Source organism: Rhinolophus sinicus, linkage group LG03 (assembly GCF_036562045.2).
Source record: "Rhinolophus sinicus isolate RSC01 linkage group LG03, ASM3656204v1, whole genome shotgun sequence".
NCBI classification, from domain to species: Eukaryota; Metazoa; Chordata; class Mammalia; order Chiroptera; family Rhinolophidae; genus Rhinolophus; species Rhinolophus sinicus.
Window position 1 is genome coordinate 173989440 of NC_133753.1, and position 14965 is coordinate 174004404.

Below are 14965 nucleotides of genomic sequence, written 5' to 3' on the forward strand. Positions count from 1 at the left end.
CAAAACTACGGTCCATTACAGTTGACTAAATGTGGTAAAATTATGTCTCATTTTTAGAAATAGATTTGTTTTAGGTATTTTGGTCTTTAAGCACATTTCTATATAACATTTCCCCATTGTCTTCCACTATATATGTATGTCATTCAACAAAAACAGTAGGCCCTCATATAAACTAAAAAGTACAGTTAATAATCATCATACAGCTGATCTTTGAAAAATGTGATAATATAACTGAACTTTAGAAAGTTTGTTTCATTTAAAAAAATTATTTGATGTACAAAAACATTCAAAAATAAAATACTGTCTTAGCCCATGTCGGGGGCTATAACAAAATATCACAGACATGGTAACTTATAAACAACAGAAATAATATTTCTCACAGTTCTGTGCCCGTGTGATCAGGTGAGGGCCCCCTTCCAAGTCTGACACTTCTTGTGTCCTCACATGGCGGAAGGGACTGCGGAGCTTCCTAGGGTCTCATAAAAGCATCAATCCCATTCCTGAGGGCTCCAGCCTCATGACCTAATCACCTCAATACTATCATCTTTGGGGGGTAGGATTTCAACATACCAATTTGGGGGGGATAATTCAGACCATAATAACTACTTTTGTATTGATTCCAAAAAAAAGAAACCAGAATATACTAAAACTTTGTTTCTTTAAGGCATATGGAGGACTAAGACAACTATATTTGCTTAGTCCTTTAAATTGAATATACTTAGTGATTGTGTTGTATATATCCTCTTAACTGCTAATTCTGAAGGCTTTTTGTTTTTTCTGTTGTATCTCTTTAAGGGTTTTTAAAGTTCTACTTTACGCAAAGTGTTTCATATGTTTTGTAAATTCTTTAAGATGAAACCCAGCTTATCTTTCCACAGAGCTCTTAGAACAAATATTAGATGTTGTCTAATTCTAGCAGAGAATCAGTTTCACTCGAATTAGTGTGAGTCAGGTGTTAGAAGGTCAGCAGACACTTCCAGCGAGGCCAGGACCCTGTGCTGTGACTAGGTCCCTGCTCCCTTCCTGAACCATCGTGGTACCCTACCACAGCTAAGGACTGGTCTCCAGGCCGATGAGGTATTTATAAGTCACTAATGCCAGTCCTGCCCCATCAAAATATCCTGATATTTCTAAGGAATTATTGCTAATGTGAATTTAGGTGTGATTTTTAAAAAGATGTATTATAGCTATGTTAGGAAAAGTAAAGTCCATTTAGAGAAACAAATATTTACAGATGAAATCATATGATTTGCCTTAAAATAGTATCTGGAGGGACAGTGGATAAGGATATGAATATCCTGAAACAGCCATGAGTTAGTGGCTGTTGGGGCTGATGGTAGTACATAGCGGGTTCACTAAACTATTCGACTTTTGTGTATATATGAAATTGTCCATGAGTTTTTTTTAAAAAATCCAATTAATTCTACTGACATATGAATACAAATTTCTAAGTTTCTAAATAAGATTTCCTAAAACAATGCAGTTAAGATTGTATATAATACAAAAAATTAAGGTATAAATATTAATTTATTTAGTTGTTATAAACATGGGAGAGGAATGTTTATAGCCAAAACTACAGTTAGAGTGATATCATAAGCACAAAGTTACATAGCTCAGCTACGTAACTTTCCTACTGGTGTGCTGTTATATTTCAGAAAGACGTCTTCATTTGATTAGGCCAGTGATTCTCAAAGTTGAGCGTGCATCTGAATGCCTGATGAAAAAATATATGGATTCCAAGCCTTGTGCCACAGAGATTCTGATTAGGAGGTTTAGAGTGGTACCCAGATATTTACATTTTTTTAGTAAGCTCATGAGGTGATTTATCAGCTATCCTAATTGTTAGATTTTCATTTCATTGAGGCAGAGAAAACACACAAAATAATGCAATGGTGAAATATTTTAATTAAGGCTTATTGCAACAAAAATGACTTCAAAGTTTTGTGGATTATTTTTCAAAGCAATCTATGTGAAAGATACTATTTACAAAGCAGCTGTCGCTGTCATCGACATTTCTGTGTACGTTAATCACTGCATCATGCATGACAAAGGAACACAAAGAGGGTAAGTGGTGGCAATACTGGCCCCAAAGTCTTCTCAAAACTGTTATACTGATCAAGATATTTGTTTGTACTCTGTTAGGAGTTGATAACCAATTTTCTTAGCAAAGGGTTTAGACACATGTAAGGAAAAGGTGGAAACGCCTTTTGAACAGAAGTCCTGGTTTGTCTGGGGATATGTAGGCCAGCTGACATCTCCCTAAAGTGAGACGTGCGTCCTTCCCTCCCTCTTCACAGTGTTGATGGCACCGTGCTGAGCATTTGGTACCAGAGGCAGTGTCACGTCCACCACAGCAAACAAAAAGGAAGCCCCATCTGTGCTTGTTTAGAAATGTGGTCAATACACATTAAGGGTCGGGTGGAAGGAAGAGAAAGGAATGAACATGTATTGAGCACCTATTATACACCAGGTGCTTTGCATATATTGGTTCAAGGAGACAAAGCTGCTGCTGAGCTGAAACAGAATTTCTCCACTCCAGATAGCTTTTGATTATTCTAGACAATGTCTAACAATGCGGTTTAATTCTGTTGGGTTACCATAGTAGGAATATAAATTAGGGTGTTACCTTGATTCAAAACAACTTATTGCAGAGTCCAAAGGATGCTAAATGAAAACAGGTCATTTATATATTATAGTTCTTGAAGTAAAAGAGCAACCATAAAATGTGCATGGAATTACTCAATGATATACTTTCCTTTTTCTATTTGAGGTAGTCATCAAAAATTATGGGAGAAGCCTGGTGTCTATCAAGGAGGAGTGCACTTATCTTGACACTAGGTCAGGAGTTCCTTGCCAATCCCACTCTGACTGTGCTAAGCTAGATAAAATGACATTTGTGGGGATCTTACTGATTAATTCATATCTTAGCTATTGGATAAGGTCTGTGCCCCAGAAGAGTTAATTTTACCGTGCCAATGAACTCCAGATTCTTATTACTGCAAGACAAGTCGAAAATCTGTTTTGGTCTCAAACATCTGTGACTTTTTCATCAAATACATTCAGAATAAATTATCATTCACAATCTATGCTTTAGTAACAGATCTGTGGACTTTATTAAAGCCTTAAATCTACTTCCTTTACCCTTAATACAGTAAACGTGGGGGTAAAACTTAATGGAAATAATTTCTCGCTAAAGGCTGACCTTGTAGGACCACAGCCACCCTGTCCAGTACTGTGGGGATGGTGTCTGTTCCCATGTGAAGTGCCAGGGTGGCAGTTGGTACGCCTGTTCCCATGATCCTGCCATTTCTACAGCAAGCCTGCTCCAAGGAAGGATAGTAAATTCATAGCTACTGAACTCGGAAACCTGGCAAGACGATAGTGGTCGTACATAAATCAGACTTGCCAGCGGTGATAGCTCACTGGGATTAAGCACCGAGATATGTGGCAATAGAACGGTGCTGGCTGTGCTTCTCTTGGTGCCTATGTAACATGAAGGTACCACCTGGGTACACGATTAGCGGCGGTGTTCACCTTGATCTAAAAGGGTAACCAAGGAGAGGCTGCTATTCTCACTCGGGGAAGGCGAGGCATGACCCAGGGATACAGCCATTTGCGTTCTGTACTCGGAACAGAGTGCTGGCCCTGGTGGATTTGTTGGAAGGCTTTCCTTGTCTCCAGACATGGGTGAAGCCAACTGGGACACATAATTCAAACTATTTTCTCCAGCTGGGCTTTCTCCCGAGGAGTTCACGTAGTTTTGTTCTAGTGACTTGAGTAAATTTTCAGGTGAAGTCAACAGTGCCAGCTGACTTGGTGGGGTTTTGAGGGGTACAGGTACATGGCCACAGGAACCAGAGTCAGAAGCTGCTTGATTGTAGGTGAAGTTCTCAAAACAGATGCAGGGGCCAGGGCCGGAGTAGTTCTCTGTTGGGAGGAGGTAAAGGTAGGCAGGCTTAGTAAACTCCATTTCTGTGAGGGACTTCCTGGCACCTAAGAACTGGATCCTACTCCCTTCCAGCTTGTTGACAACTTCAATGGCATCTGGAACGCAATCATTGACGTTCATTATCGTGGGGTGATGATTCTCCTGGAACACAAACAAAAAAATACGTAAATATAACGCGCGTGCATGTCAGGGGAGATGAAGTATGAGAAATGTACTTAGAGCTTCACTTTTTCTCATGTTTCATCCTGGTCACATGTTAATGGGTTGTGGTGTTGAAAACCAAAGGATTCCCCCTGACAGAAGAAATCAAAGTTCCATTCTCCCATCTCAAGGCTATGGGAACAGAATTGGCTTTGCTCTGTTATATCTTCCTGAAGAAGTCTAGGAAAGTATGATTATTACAGCCCTCACCCTGGATTAGGACTTAACAGGTATATGGTATCCATACAATTCCCCAACATTTACCTTGTATTTTATTAATGACAGGACACTGCTCTTGTAAGGGTCTGGAATGTCAGGATAACACTTGTCCTTCATCCTAGAAAAACAGTGAACATGAGACTGAATTTTGCAATAGGGCGGAATCATTAAGAGTTGAGAACTCTGGAGGCAGATTCCCAGGTTCTAATCCTTGCTCTATGGCTCACTAACTGTGACACGGGGCAAGCTACTTAAATTAACCCATCTGTGCTTTAATTTCCTCATCGGTTCAATGGAGATAATTACTGTGCTTATTGTAGCATTGTGAGGATGGAATGAGTTGTTACATGTAAAGTACTTAGAACAATGTCAAGCGCATAGTAAGTGAAATACAAATATTAGCTATTGTTATTGAACAAGTTTTGCCATCTTTTGAAATAGTTACTGTTTTTCTTATCTAGTGACCAGAAAAGCAAAACTATTTAAAAATGTGTCATATTTTCTTTTGAGGCTCCCTCCTCTGTCCTTTTCCTTTTAAGCACTTTTTCTCATATTCAGTGTGATTTGTTTTATTAAATTCCTTCCTAGACTTTGTTCTGACTGCCTCCTTGCATAGCCTCCCCCACACACTTACCACTGACTCGTTAAGTAACACAGGACCATGAGGAGCACAAGGCAGAAACTCATGGGGAGGATGATACGCATCAGGACGTGGGCTGCAGACGGAAAAAGAAGGGCATATTTTGAATGAGTATTTTTCCCTCCTCAAAGGAATAAAAATAAGTTTAAGGTTGAGAGTAATTTTACATGTCCCCCGTTTTGACATTCTCAAAAGTCTATTTATATGAGATTCAATAAGAGTTCTGCCTGACGGGGGAAAAAACAACAACCAACCAGCCAACACGGGGAACCATTTGTCTCTCACTTGTGACTTAAACTTGTTACTTCTTCTGACAGACTGGATCATTACTGCCCATTCTTCTCTCCCTCCTGTGTTAGAATTACACTCCACATTCTTGCAAAGCGTCATGGTAGGTGCAGTGTACTTCTCTGGCCCTGGACTTAGGGCTCAGCCACGTGACTTGGTTTGGCCAGTGGGATGTTAGTAATTATATTGTTAGTAGCTGCTTGCAGTGTACTTGCACAGTTTGCTTGCCCTCTTGTGCTCCTGGGATCCACCGAGAAGAGTTTGTCCCTCATTGCCACTACGCCTTCAGCCTGAGCCCCAGAGTGAAACTATATGAAACAAAGCTAGACTTGACGGAAGCCTGGAGCCTAGCCTGGCCCAGCCGAGATCAGCCACGCCACGAGCATAAAAAGAAGTATCTGTTTTTGTATGTCACTGACACGGTGAGGGATTTTGCTACATATCAAAAATTGACTAATGCTTCTAGTTAGTCTCTAATACAATGAATAAGTCTTAGCCTGGGATAATTATTCTATTTTTATTTCTCAGAGGTAAAATGCAAATTGCATAGGGAGGGTTTGGAGGCTGCCAATCCCATGTACACATATTCTGTTTAATGCACGTGCTTCCCTGCTTCCCCCACTCCCCAGACGCAACACTCAGTGTCCTGTAAGGCATGGGGTTTGGGGTGTGTGTGTGTGTGTGTGTGTGTGTGTGTGTGTGTGTTAGGTAATGCTGGAGATTTCTAAGGGCGGGCAGGCCTGGGTAACTCCCAACCCGGTGCTATGAGGCAGCACAGGGCTCTGGAGAAAAGGATGTAAGAGGCACGGCAAGGTAAGAGGGTGGCAAACCAAGCACCTCAACAATTGGCCTCAAATGAACCTTGACGCCAGGAGAAGGCTAAGAAACTCCCGTCCTCATAGCACCGAAAAACACCTTGCTCTCCAGATCAGTACTTATGATGACTACAATTGGTTTTAAAATTTGGTTCAATTGTGCATTTTTATAATGTATTTGAGGATAAGCCTAGAGAGCTAACCATAGTAATTTCCAAAGTCCAGATAGGTTTACTAAACTTTTTACTGAAGTATAATATATGCATGTAGAAAGGTATTCAAAAGTGTACAGCTGTGTGAATTTTCACAAATTGAACACAGCCATTGTAACCAGTACCCCGGCCATGAAAAAACATTACCAGCTCCCCAGAACACTCCCCAGGTGTCCCCAGCAGTCATTTTCTCCTCCCAAGGTAACCACTATCTTGTCTTTTAACAACATAAATGCCATTTGCCATTTTCTGTACTCTAAATGGAATCAGATAGTAAGAGTCAGGTCTGGCTTCTGTCACCCAGCATTGCATCTGTGATTCACCCATACTCTTTTTGTAACTGAAGGATGTCATTCTCATTACTGCAATTATGCAGCAATTTATTTTCCCTTTTAAGAATAATCAATATAATCAACAGAGTCACAGCCAAGGCTAAGGAGGTTTAGCATGAATAAGGGAGATAAATGAAATCAGAAAATATACTTGAGATAAAGATAATTATATGTATATATTACACACACACACACACACACACACACACACACACACTTCTACCAGCCAAATAAATACCAAGGTAGGAGAAAAATAGCATGAAAATGAATTTAAAATTAACTCCAAAATGGCACAAGTGCTCAAATGATGTGACTCATTGACTGAACAAAAACAGAGTTCTGGCCTTTGGCTTAGAGACCTGGGGCCATGTTTCAGTCTCGTGGTGAACAGCAGTGAGTGCCCCAAACTGCCACTGTAGTCGTGTGTGTCCTCATCACTGGTCAGGGCACCCGGGGTCAGCAGTTCTGCCTGAGGAGCCCATCCCATCCTCACAGTCCCGCCTTCAGCAAAGGGACCCCTCACTGGTAGGGGACAGCTGGTAACGTCAGGCAGACATTTTAGCCTATTTGTTACTCACAGAGGTGTTTCTTCAGAGTTCCCTTGCAGTGCGGACCTTCTATATTACCCTGTTTGCTACCGACTTTTCTCCTTCTCCTTCCATCAGTATCTATTTTCTCCCCCACCTTCCTCTTCATGGCAGGTCAGGGTTTACCAGGAGAATCTTATTTACCATTAACCAGTTCCTGCCATTCTCCTTCCTCGTCTATATTCAACTTTTAGACCAAAGGCATTTTGAAAATATGGATGTCTTTATCTCACCCTTTCCTCACCAACTCTGCAAACACCGGGTTTGTGAACAAAGCCTTCTTGCCTCATCACAGCCATGTCTAATCTGCCCCAGAGAGACAAAGTCAGGAAGCAATTAGTTGGCCACTGAAGGAAACCAGCCTGAAGGCTGGCGGCAGAGAGCAATCCAGCTGAGAAAAACAGCACCGCCCTTCTCTAGACAGAAGTCATGTGGCTCTTCCAAGCCAACACTAAAATATGCTGTCTGTAATTTTCAAACTATTCTGGGACTGAGTTCCAGAGAAGTACTTCAGGGGCCACTGAGAGAGGCAGGAGGAAGGTTCCAGGCCATAGATCAGTCAGATTAGCCCCACTCGTATCTGTTTTGTGTAGTAGGATTCTGTACATTTGTGTGTGTGTGTGTGTGTGTGTGTGTGAAACAGTCTCATCTAGAGAAAAAGAGACAGACAGACAGAGACAGACAGACAGGAAAGAAAGGTTTAAAAATTCCTGACTAGACAAAGCCCACAGCACTGCGTATGTAATTTGTCACTTTCCCAGGAACTCCTAAACGGGAGAGTTTTGATTTGAAAAAAACTCACAGTATTCATCCGGAATGGTGACCTTGGTGAAAGTATCATGGGGACCTTCACCAACACTTGTGTATGGAGTGACCAAAAACTCATAGAAGGATTCCGGCTGTAGGTTTTCCACAACAAACGTCTTCTGTTCCGGGTTGTCGATTTTATATTGGCAACATACCGAATCATCTGTGGTTTAAAAAAAAAAAAAACACAACTTTTTTTTTTTTTTTTACAAGAAGAAAAACTTATTAAGTGTGTGATAGAGGTCTTGTGAGAGAGTTGGGCACTAACACTCTTGTTGACTCAGCACTGTCAACATTTTTAAACCAACCAAAAATTACATCATAATTTCACCACACTGAGGACATTGGTAAAATTTTCAAGAGCTGGCAAGAAAAGCAAAAAAATATACTAAGCAAAGGATGTTGGTGATCCAGGGAGAACACAGAGATCTGCTGGAGACAGTAAGAGCTTGCAAGAGACTTAAAAACACATTGTAATAACCGTTACCAAACTCAAAGGCAAAAAAGAAAAATGGGTTAGCAAGAATGTGTCCAAAGTGGCAAGTCTTCTTCAGGACATGATGTTACTAAAAGTACTTCCAAAAATACCAGGTCACATTGTTTTTTTTAAGTAAGTTCAAATACCGACCCCCACCATCTTGTCCACCTACGAATTTGTTTCAGCACCTATTTGATCATAAAAGCATGCAAGAATAGAATTCAGCCTGGCCATAAGATCTGGAAGGAGTGAAATAACAAAAAGAAGTTACCTGAAAGGGCCACCTTTTCAAATCCTGGGTGGCACTGCTCCACCTTGGGTTTCAGGTAGACATGGTACCCTTGGATAAAACCAGGTTGGGAGTCGGTGGAATAATCCTTCCAACTCAGAGTGAAGGAGTGGGATGTCAAGTTACTTACGGCCACTTGAGGGTTTTCTGAAGGAGCTAGGAAAGGAAGTCGGGGTAAGAAGAGAGGCATGATTTGGAAATAGTCCCTGAGCATTCTAAACAGTCTAAATGGTCTCAGCATTTATGTAAACTAAAAGTAGAACCACAGTCAACTCCAGAGGCTGTAGGAGCTTGTGACAAGTTAAGGAATTTTATCTTTTTCTGCCTTAATGTCGTCTGAGAGAGCTGGGGAGAAGTTGAGCCATCTTTTTGTTCAAGTCTTGCCTTTCACAGATAAGGAAAGGGATGCCCAGAGAGACTCAGTAGCTTACACAAGGTCACACAGCAAAAAAGACAATAAAGGCCTTTTTAGATTTCCTTCTGTTCCTGCGTTCTAAATAGTTGACCCTTGAACAACACGGATTTGAACAGCAGGAATCCAGTTACATGTGGATTTTTTTCAATAAATATACAGTCGGTATTCTGTATCCCCAGCTTCTGCATCCATGGATTCCCAACCAAGGATGAAAAACCACTTGTTTTTGATCTGTGGTTGGTTGAACCCACAGATGCAGAGGGCCGACTGTATGCACTGTTCTACACCATTTTCTGTAAGGGACTTCAGTATCGTGGATTTGGGTTTCCGCTGGGGTCCTGGAACCAACCCCCTGTGGATGCCGAGTGAGGACTATGGTTAAGTTTGGGGGCAGTCTAAAGTTATACGTGGATTTTCAGCTGTGCAGGGGTTAGCACCCCTAATCCTTGTGTTATTCAAAAGTCAACTGTCATGTTTCAGAGAAGACCTGACAAGAGAATGGACTGCGGGGGAGGGGAGGAGAAGGGAGGAGGCAGAAGGGTTAAGTTCAAAGAGGTAAGGGCAGATTTGAAGAACTATAGTTCCCAGGTTGAACTAACGCAGCTTTCCAAGTGGGTATTTGCGTTGGGGTGGTAAAACTAGCAAGGATTTTGTCTTTCGCATAACACTTTATAAATTGTCTTCAATGAAAATGTTAAAAAATAATTTTCTAAAACCCAATTTCTAGAACAATGGGACACTGAAAATTAGGAAGGGTGTTGAAATCTTCCTATACCCAAAGCTAGGAGTCTCTGGATTGCTCTGAACAAGTTTGCCCATGGGCACATGAAATTCTTTAAACTTACCCAGTTCCTGGGAGTATCCTGTTTTTCTCTCCAATAAATAAGCAATCCTTTCTGTAGAAATTTCATAAATCCTGAAGTTGTATCGGATCCCTGGTCTAAAAGCATCTAGACAAGAAAAGTCAACAGATTTTCAACAACACAGAATGAGATTCTCATTACTTCTGAAAAGAAAAAGAAGAAAAACTGAATTTGTATTCCTTTCATAATTTCCTTCTCGGGGTTTCTGCACTTCCTCTCCACCCTCGTCCCTCCTGCTGAGCCTGGGAGTCCTCCATTGTTTCTGAGGAAGCCTGTGGGGACCGTCCTTACATTGTCCTTGGGAAGAAGAGCTCTCAAACATGCCCTTATTCATGTGCATGAAACCGGGTGCGGAATTGGAACAGGCACAGAAAACCATTATAAACTCTCCTTTGACTCCAAATTCCCCTCCAGCAACTCGCCTTCTCTCTGCCCATGAAAGCCAAGTGTCTGGAAGGATTTGCTCCCACTTCCTCACTTTCCCCTCACAGCCGCACCTCTGCAATCCACCTGCCATGCCACCGACACCTCCTCACTCCCACGGACAACTGAATGCCCTCCAGGGGCCTCTGTCACCCTCTGGACCCAGACAAGCCTCGCATCTTCATCTTGAGCCCAGCAGATGGCGCCACGAGTCCCCCAGTTCAAACTACAAAGCTAGGCTCCTTTGATTTTTCTAACATAGCAATCTTGAAATTACAAATCCAGTAAGAGATCAAGTTTGATATGTTCCACTGAAACTGTCGGAGCTGATCCACTCCCATCAACACTATTTCCTAAACGTATCCCGAATCCATATACTCCTTTGTTTCGTAAAATCTCTGGAAACTGTTAGAATGTCCCTCCGCCGTTCATTCGAGACCACTACTTTAGAGGAACAAATTCATGAAAATCATGAAACCGTATTCCAGCCTGAGTTCCAGAGATTGTCTGTCAAAGTAGATTCACGGTCAAATCTCAGGCCAAATCTGATTGCAAAATTTGAAATTCTAGTCCTCATGCTGGATTTATAATTTCAAAATGGTGCGTTTATCACAAAGTATCTTTGAGATGGTCTAGACATCGTAGTTGAACTTGCTTAAAGGTGGATGGAGCGAGATGGTGATATGGAAGGTTTTTCTTACCTGAGCGAATGACTGTGCTGGTGGTATTGGGGCCCAGGTTTTTCCACTGGAGCTGACAGCGCGGGTCTTGGGGAGACCAGTCCACAACGTAGCCTATGACATCTCCAGACTGGGGTTTCCAAGACAAAGAGAATCCATCCTCTGTGCCTTGAATTCTTCCTTCTTCAACATTTTCTATACATTACAAATAGGGCAAGGTTTCAGATTTAACTAATGGAACATTTTGTAAAAGTATCTGAAGAATAAAATAAACTTGAACATGCAGTGTATCCAACAGGTAGGGGCCCCACCACTTCAGTTACTACAGGAGCGTGGGGTGGGGGAGAGGAAAGATGCTTTCCTGGGTGTTTTCCTGCCTCTCCCTTCACACCTGCCCTTCAGACGCCCCTTGTTCTGACCTCCTCAGACCCAACCAGACTTCAGCACCAGAAACAGCGATCGGCAAACTACTGCCCTCAGGACAAATCCAATCTCAGGCTTGTTTTTATATGACTCTTGAACTGAGAATGGTTTTAAGATTTTTAAACAGTTGTAAAAAACACACAAACAAATTAAGAATATTGACTATGTAATGGAGACTGTATGACCTGCCAAGCTTAAGATACTTACTATCTGCCCCTTTACTGATAATGCTGCTGACCTGTGACCTAGAACCATGTCTGGTACTTAATGTGCTTTCAACAAATATCTGTGGAATGAACAAATAATTGAGTTGAACTCCCCCACGTAATGCTGGCTGCTCCTGAGCTAACTACTGTTTCTGAGATGCTAGGGGTAGAGATCGAGGTGAGGACAAAAATACAATTCGGATAGGTATTAAGTCTCATTACACAAGAATGTACACACTACTTATGACCAAGGCTGCCACCTCCACATATTTCATATGCCAGGGTAGTTTTCGTAAGGTCTGACTGTTGGCAAAAAGGTGATATGGTCTTAATTGAAATCCAGTTCTACTGATCTAGCGTCACCCTAGATCTTGAGGGATGGGGACTTTTCCTACGTCCCAAGGCTCACTTCACATCCTGCCACTGCTGATAGAGCTGTGGCTTCAGCTGGTTGGTCGAGTGAAAGCACACCCTGATCAAAGAGTGGACCCGTAAGCAGCTGCTCAGAAAATCAACCCATGAGGACCAAAGATTGCATAGTACAGACTTACACCAAACATTTGCTCAATAATTATCTGCAGTTCAAATTTAATGGGGTGCCCTGTATTTTATCTGGCAATCCTGATTATCACTGAACATTAATATGACAGCATGGTGCTACTAAATTTTCTGGACACTGAGTTATCACCCAGCTTTTGGGTGTATCCCAAGGAATGTGGAGTCCTGGGTACGAGGCCGGGGGTTCCTTCCCCAAGAAGGCCTTTGTATATCCTGCCTACATGGCTTCCCTCTCCTCCTTCATCAAAGAAACAAATCTTTAAGTGACAATTTTCACTTCACTTATTCACACTGACTAAATTTCACCCTGACTTAGAATCATAACTCTAATCAAGTTGCTTCTTTAAAATTGCAAATACGTTTTGAGGAGTGCATGGAGAGATGTAAATCGTCTTAACCTCATGGGTCTGTCTCAGCATATCAGTGACTTTGTCCACTCTAGTGACTTAAGCATGTGACTACTTCAGGAAGGTTAGAGAGAGCCTCACAGGCAAAGGCAAGGAGGCCTGAAAGCAGGGCATAGGGAGGGAAGGTATGGAAGGAACCCACACCTCGGGAAGATCCTAAAACAGATAACGGTGATCGGCAGTGTTGTTTGCACTGGGCCTCATGTGGGGTGTCTTTCTTTTATCCACCAGCTCCTCCAGAGTGAAGGAAATGCCTGCTTTGACTGTTCTGGTCCCAGTGAAGGCAGATTACAACCAGTGATTTCCTTCCCTAATACAGTCTTGACAAGCAAAGGTTATGTTAAATAATGCCTTAGTTTTTCTTCCATGCCACTACCCTAAGTTCTTTTTTTCAGTTGGCACAAAGGATAATTCTTAAAATTAAAATAAAACAAAGCAACAATACCCTCTAATCTGGCCCACTTAACCCCAATTCAAGTCTACCATGAATGACAGGTATAACACCACCTGACATAACCCCATAAGCGGGGTCTGAAAAACTTAATCGTAGTAACTGAAGGGTGACATTACTGTAAGGCTCATGAATGACCTCAAACGTCAATTGTATTATGTTCAGCTGTGCATTGTCTCATAGTGTGTTACTGTGGGGATTTAGTGTATCCAACCTCTTTTCACAGCTCTCCCTAGAAGGAAATTAATATCACTACTGATTTTAAGTGCAAGGGCATTTCCACCTCATTTGCTCTTTCACACGCTAAGGGATTAATTAGCTAGCTACCATCCTTTATTCTACAGCTTTGGCAAAGCCCCTCTTGAAAGGTGATGCCAGTTCTCCTTATGACCTCTGGAAATGTTCACGAGCTCTTTTTAGGGCTGGGGGCAAAGGATAATGATATATTTTACAATATAATAATAAATGCAACTCTTTATTTCCTCAGCCACAAAGCACATTCATACCACCTCTATCAGTGAGGACTGTTTGTTACTGTTGCATTTATGTGAGTAAATCTGAGAAAATTTCCCAAGTTTGTTGAAGAATCTCCTGGGCAGAAATGTCCTGAGCAATGGCTGAAATGTCAGTCTTCCCACACTGAGGACTGTCCCAGGAAACCCAGTGACTCACCTGGACCAAAAGAGAATGACTAACACTGCTTGGTAGCTAGACCTCTTGTCTCCTCAAGTAATTGTCTTTCCAATTCATCTCTACCTAATAACATCAGTGACATTTTCCAAGAGAATAAAAACAAAACAAACATAACTCACTGTTTCCAGGGTCTCTAGAGATGACAATTATAGAAGCAGGAGAAGTGCCCACACTGTTATTAGCTGTGACGTGGATTTGGTAAGAACACTGGTCGAGGGTTAGTTCTGTGCCATTGGCCGGAGCAGGAATGGAGAGGAGCTTTACACTGGATGGGTTGTCTAGATTTTCTATAACTACATTATAGAACAGAATCTTCCCGTGGGCATGCGATTTTGATAGTGGCTGAAAAAAAAAAGATAATTATTTCAAAATGGGCTTTCCTCTGAAAGGAGAAAATTACTTTTTTATCTTTTCTGTCCCCCAAACAACTTACACACACACACACACACACACACACACACACACACACACACACACACACCAGCTAATTAAAGCAGTTTAATAGAGAAAATAGCCCTCTAAACCAAGTTTGACATTATGCCTTCTTCTCTAAAGTTGAGTAGAGGATGAGATCATTTGGGGATAAGCCCATTATTCCTCAAGAGCATAATGTGTGCACAGAAGAGTGACCAAGTCAGGAATCAAGAGAAAGGAGGTCTCTAGCCCGCATTTAAGAAGGTGCGGTAGGTACCCCTGGGAGAGGACACGCCTGAACCCTGCAGGGCGCCCAGTTCCTGGCCCCACTCCCTCCGCCAGCTATGCCCTCCCCAGACCCAGAGCCCATGGTCCCCCTTCTAGACGATCCTCCAGGTTGCAGAAATTCCCAGCCCACATAGTGCCAACCCACTTCCAGGGTCTGTCCTTCAGGCCTACCCTCCTGAGGACAGACAGTGCCCCTGGGATGTGGCCCCTGCTAGACCTGAGAACAGTCTGTGAGTGACTGTTTGCCTGGGGTGTGGGCAGATCCTGGATACACAGTCTAGCAGGTCCACATATGTGCACAGGGCTCCTTGCAGAGAGGACCAGAGT

General features: G+C 42.2%; 1 protein-coding gene across 4 annotated transcripts in view; it reads right to left on the reverse strand.

Annotated features, from left to right (window-relative positions):
- Nucleotides 1–1885: 1885 nt before the first annotated feature.
- The window catches only part of OSMR (oncostatin M receptor), a 50731-nt gene continuing 37651 nt past the window's right edge, over nt 1886–14965 (reverse strand). For all 4 annotated transcript variants that reach the window (XM_019737314.2, XM_019737311.2, XM_074328980.1 and 1 more), the window contains 8 exons: nt 14056–14278; nt 11220–11393; nt 10078–10182; nt 8800–8973; nt 8046–8213; nt 5004–5085; nt 4415–4487; nt 1886–4090 (listed from right to left, as the gene is read on the reverse strand). In XM_019737314.2, coding sequence (XP_019592873.2) covers nt 3518–4090; nt 4415–4487; nt 5004–5085; nt 8046–8213; nt 8800–8973; nt 10078–10182; nt 11220–11393; nt 14056–14278 — 1572 coding nt within the window. In that variant the 3' untranslated portion in view covers nt 1886–3517. The remainder of the gene's footprint in view (nt 4091–4414; nt 4488–5003; nt 5086–8045; nt 8214–8799; nt 8974–10077; nt 10183–11219; nt 11394–14055; nt 14279–14965) is intronic.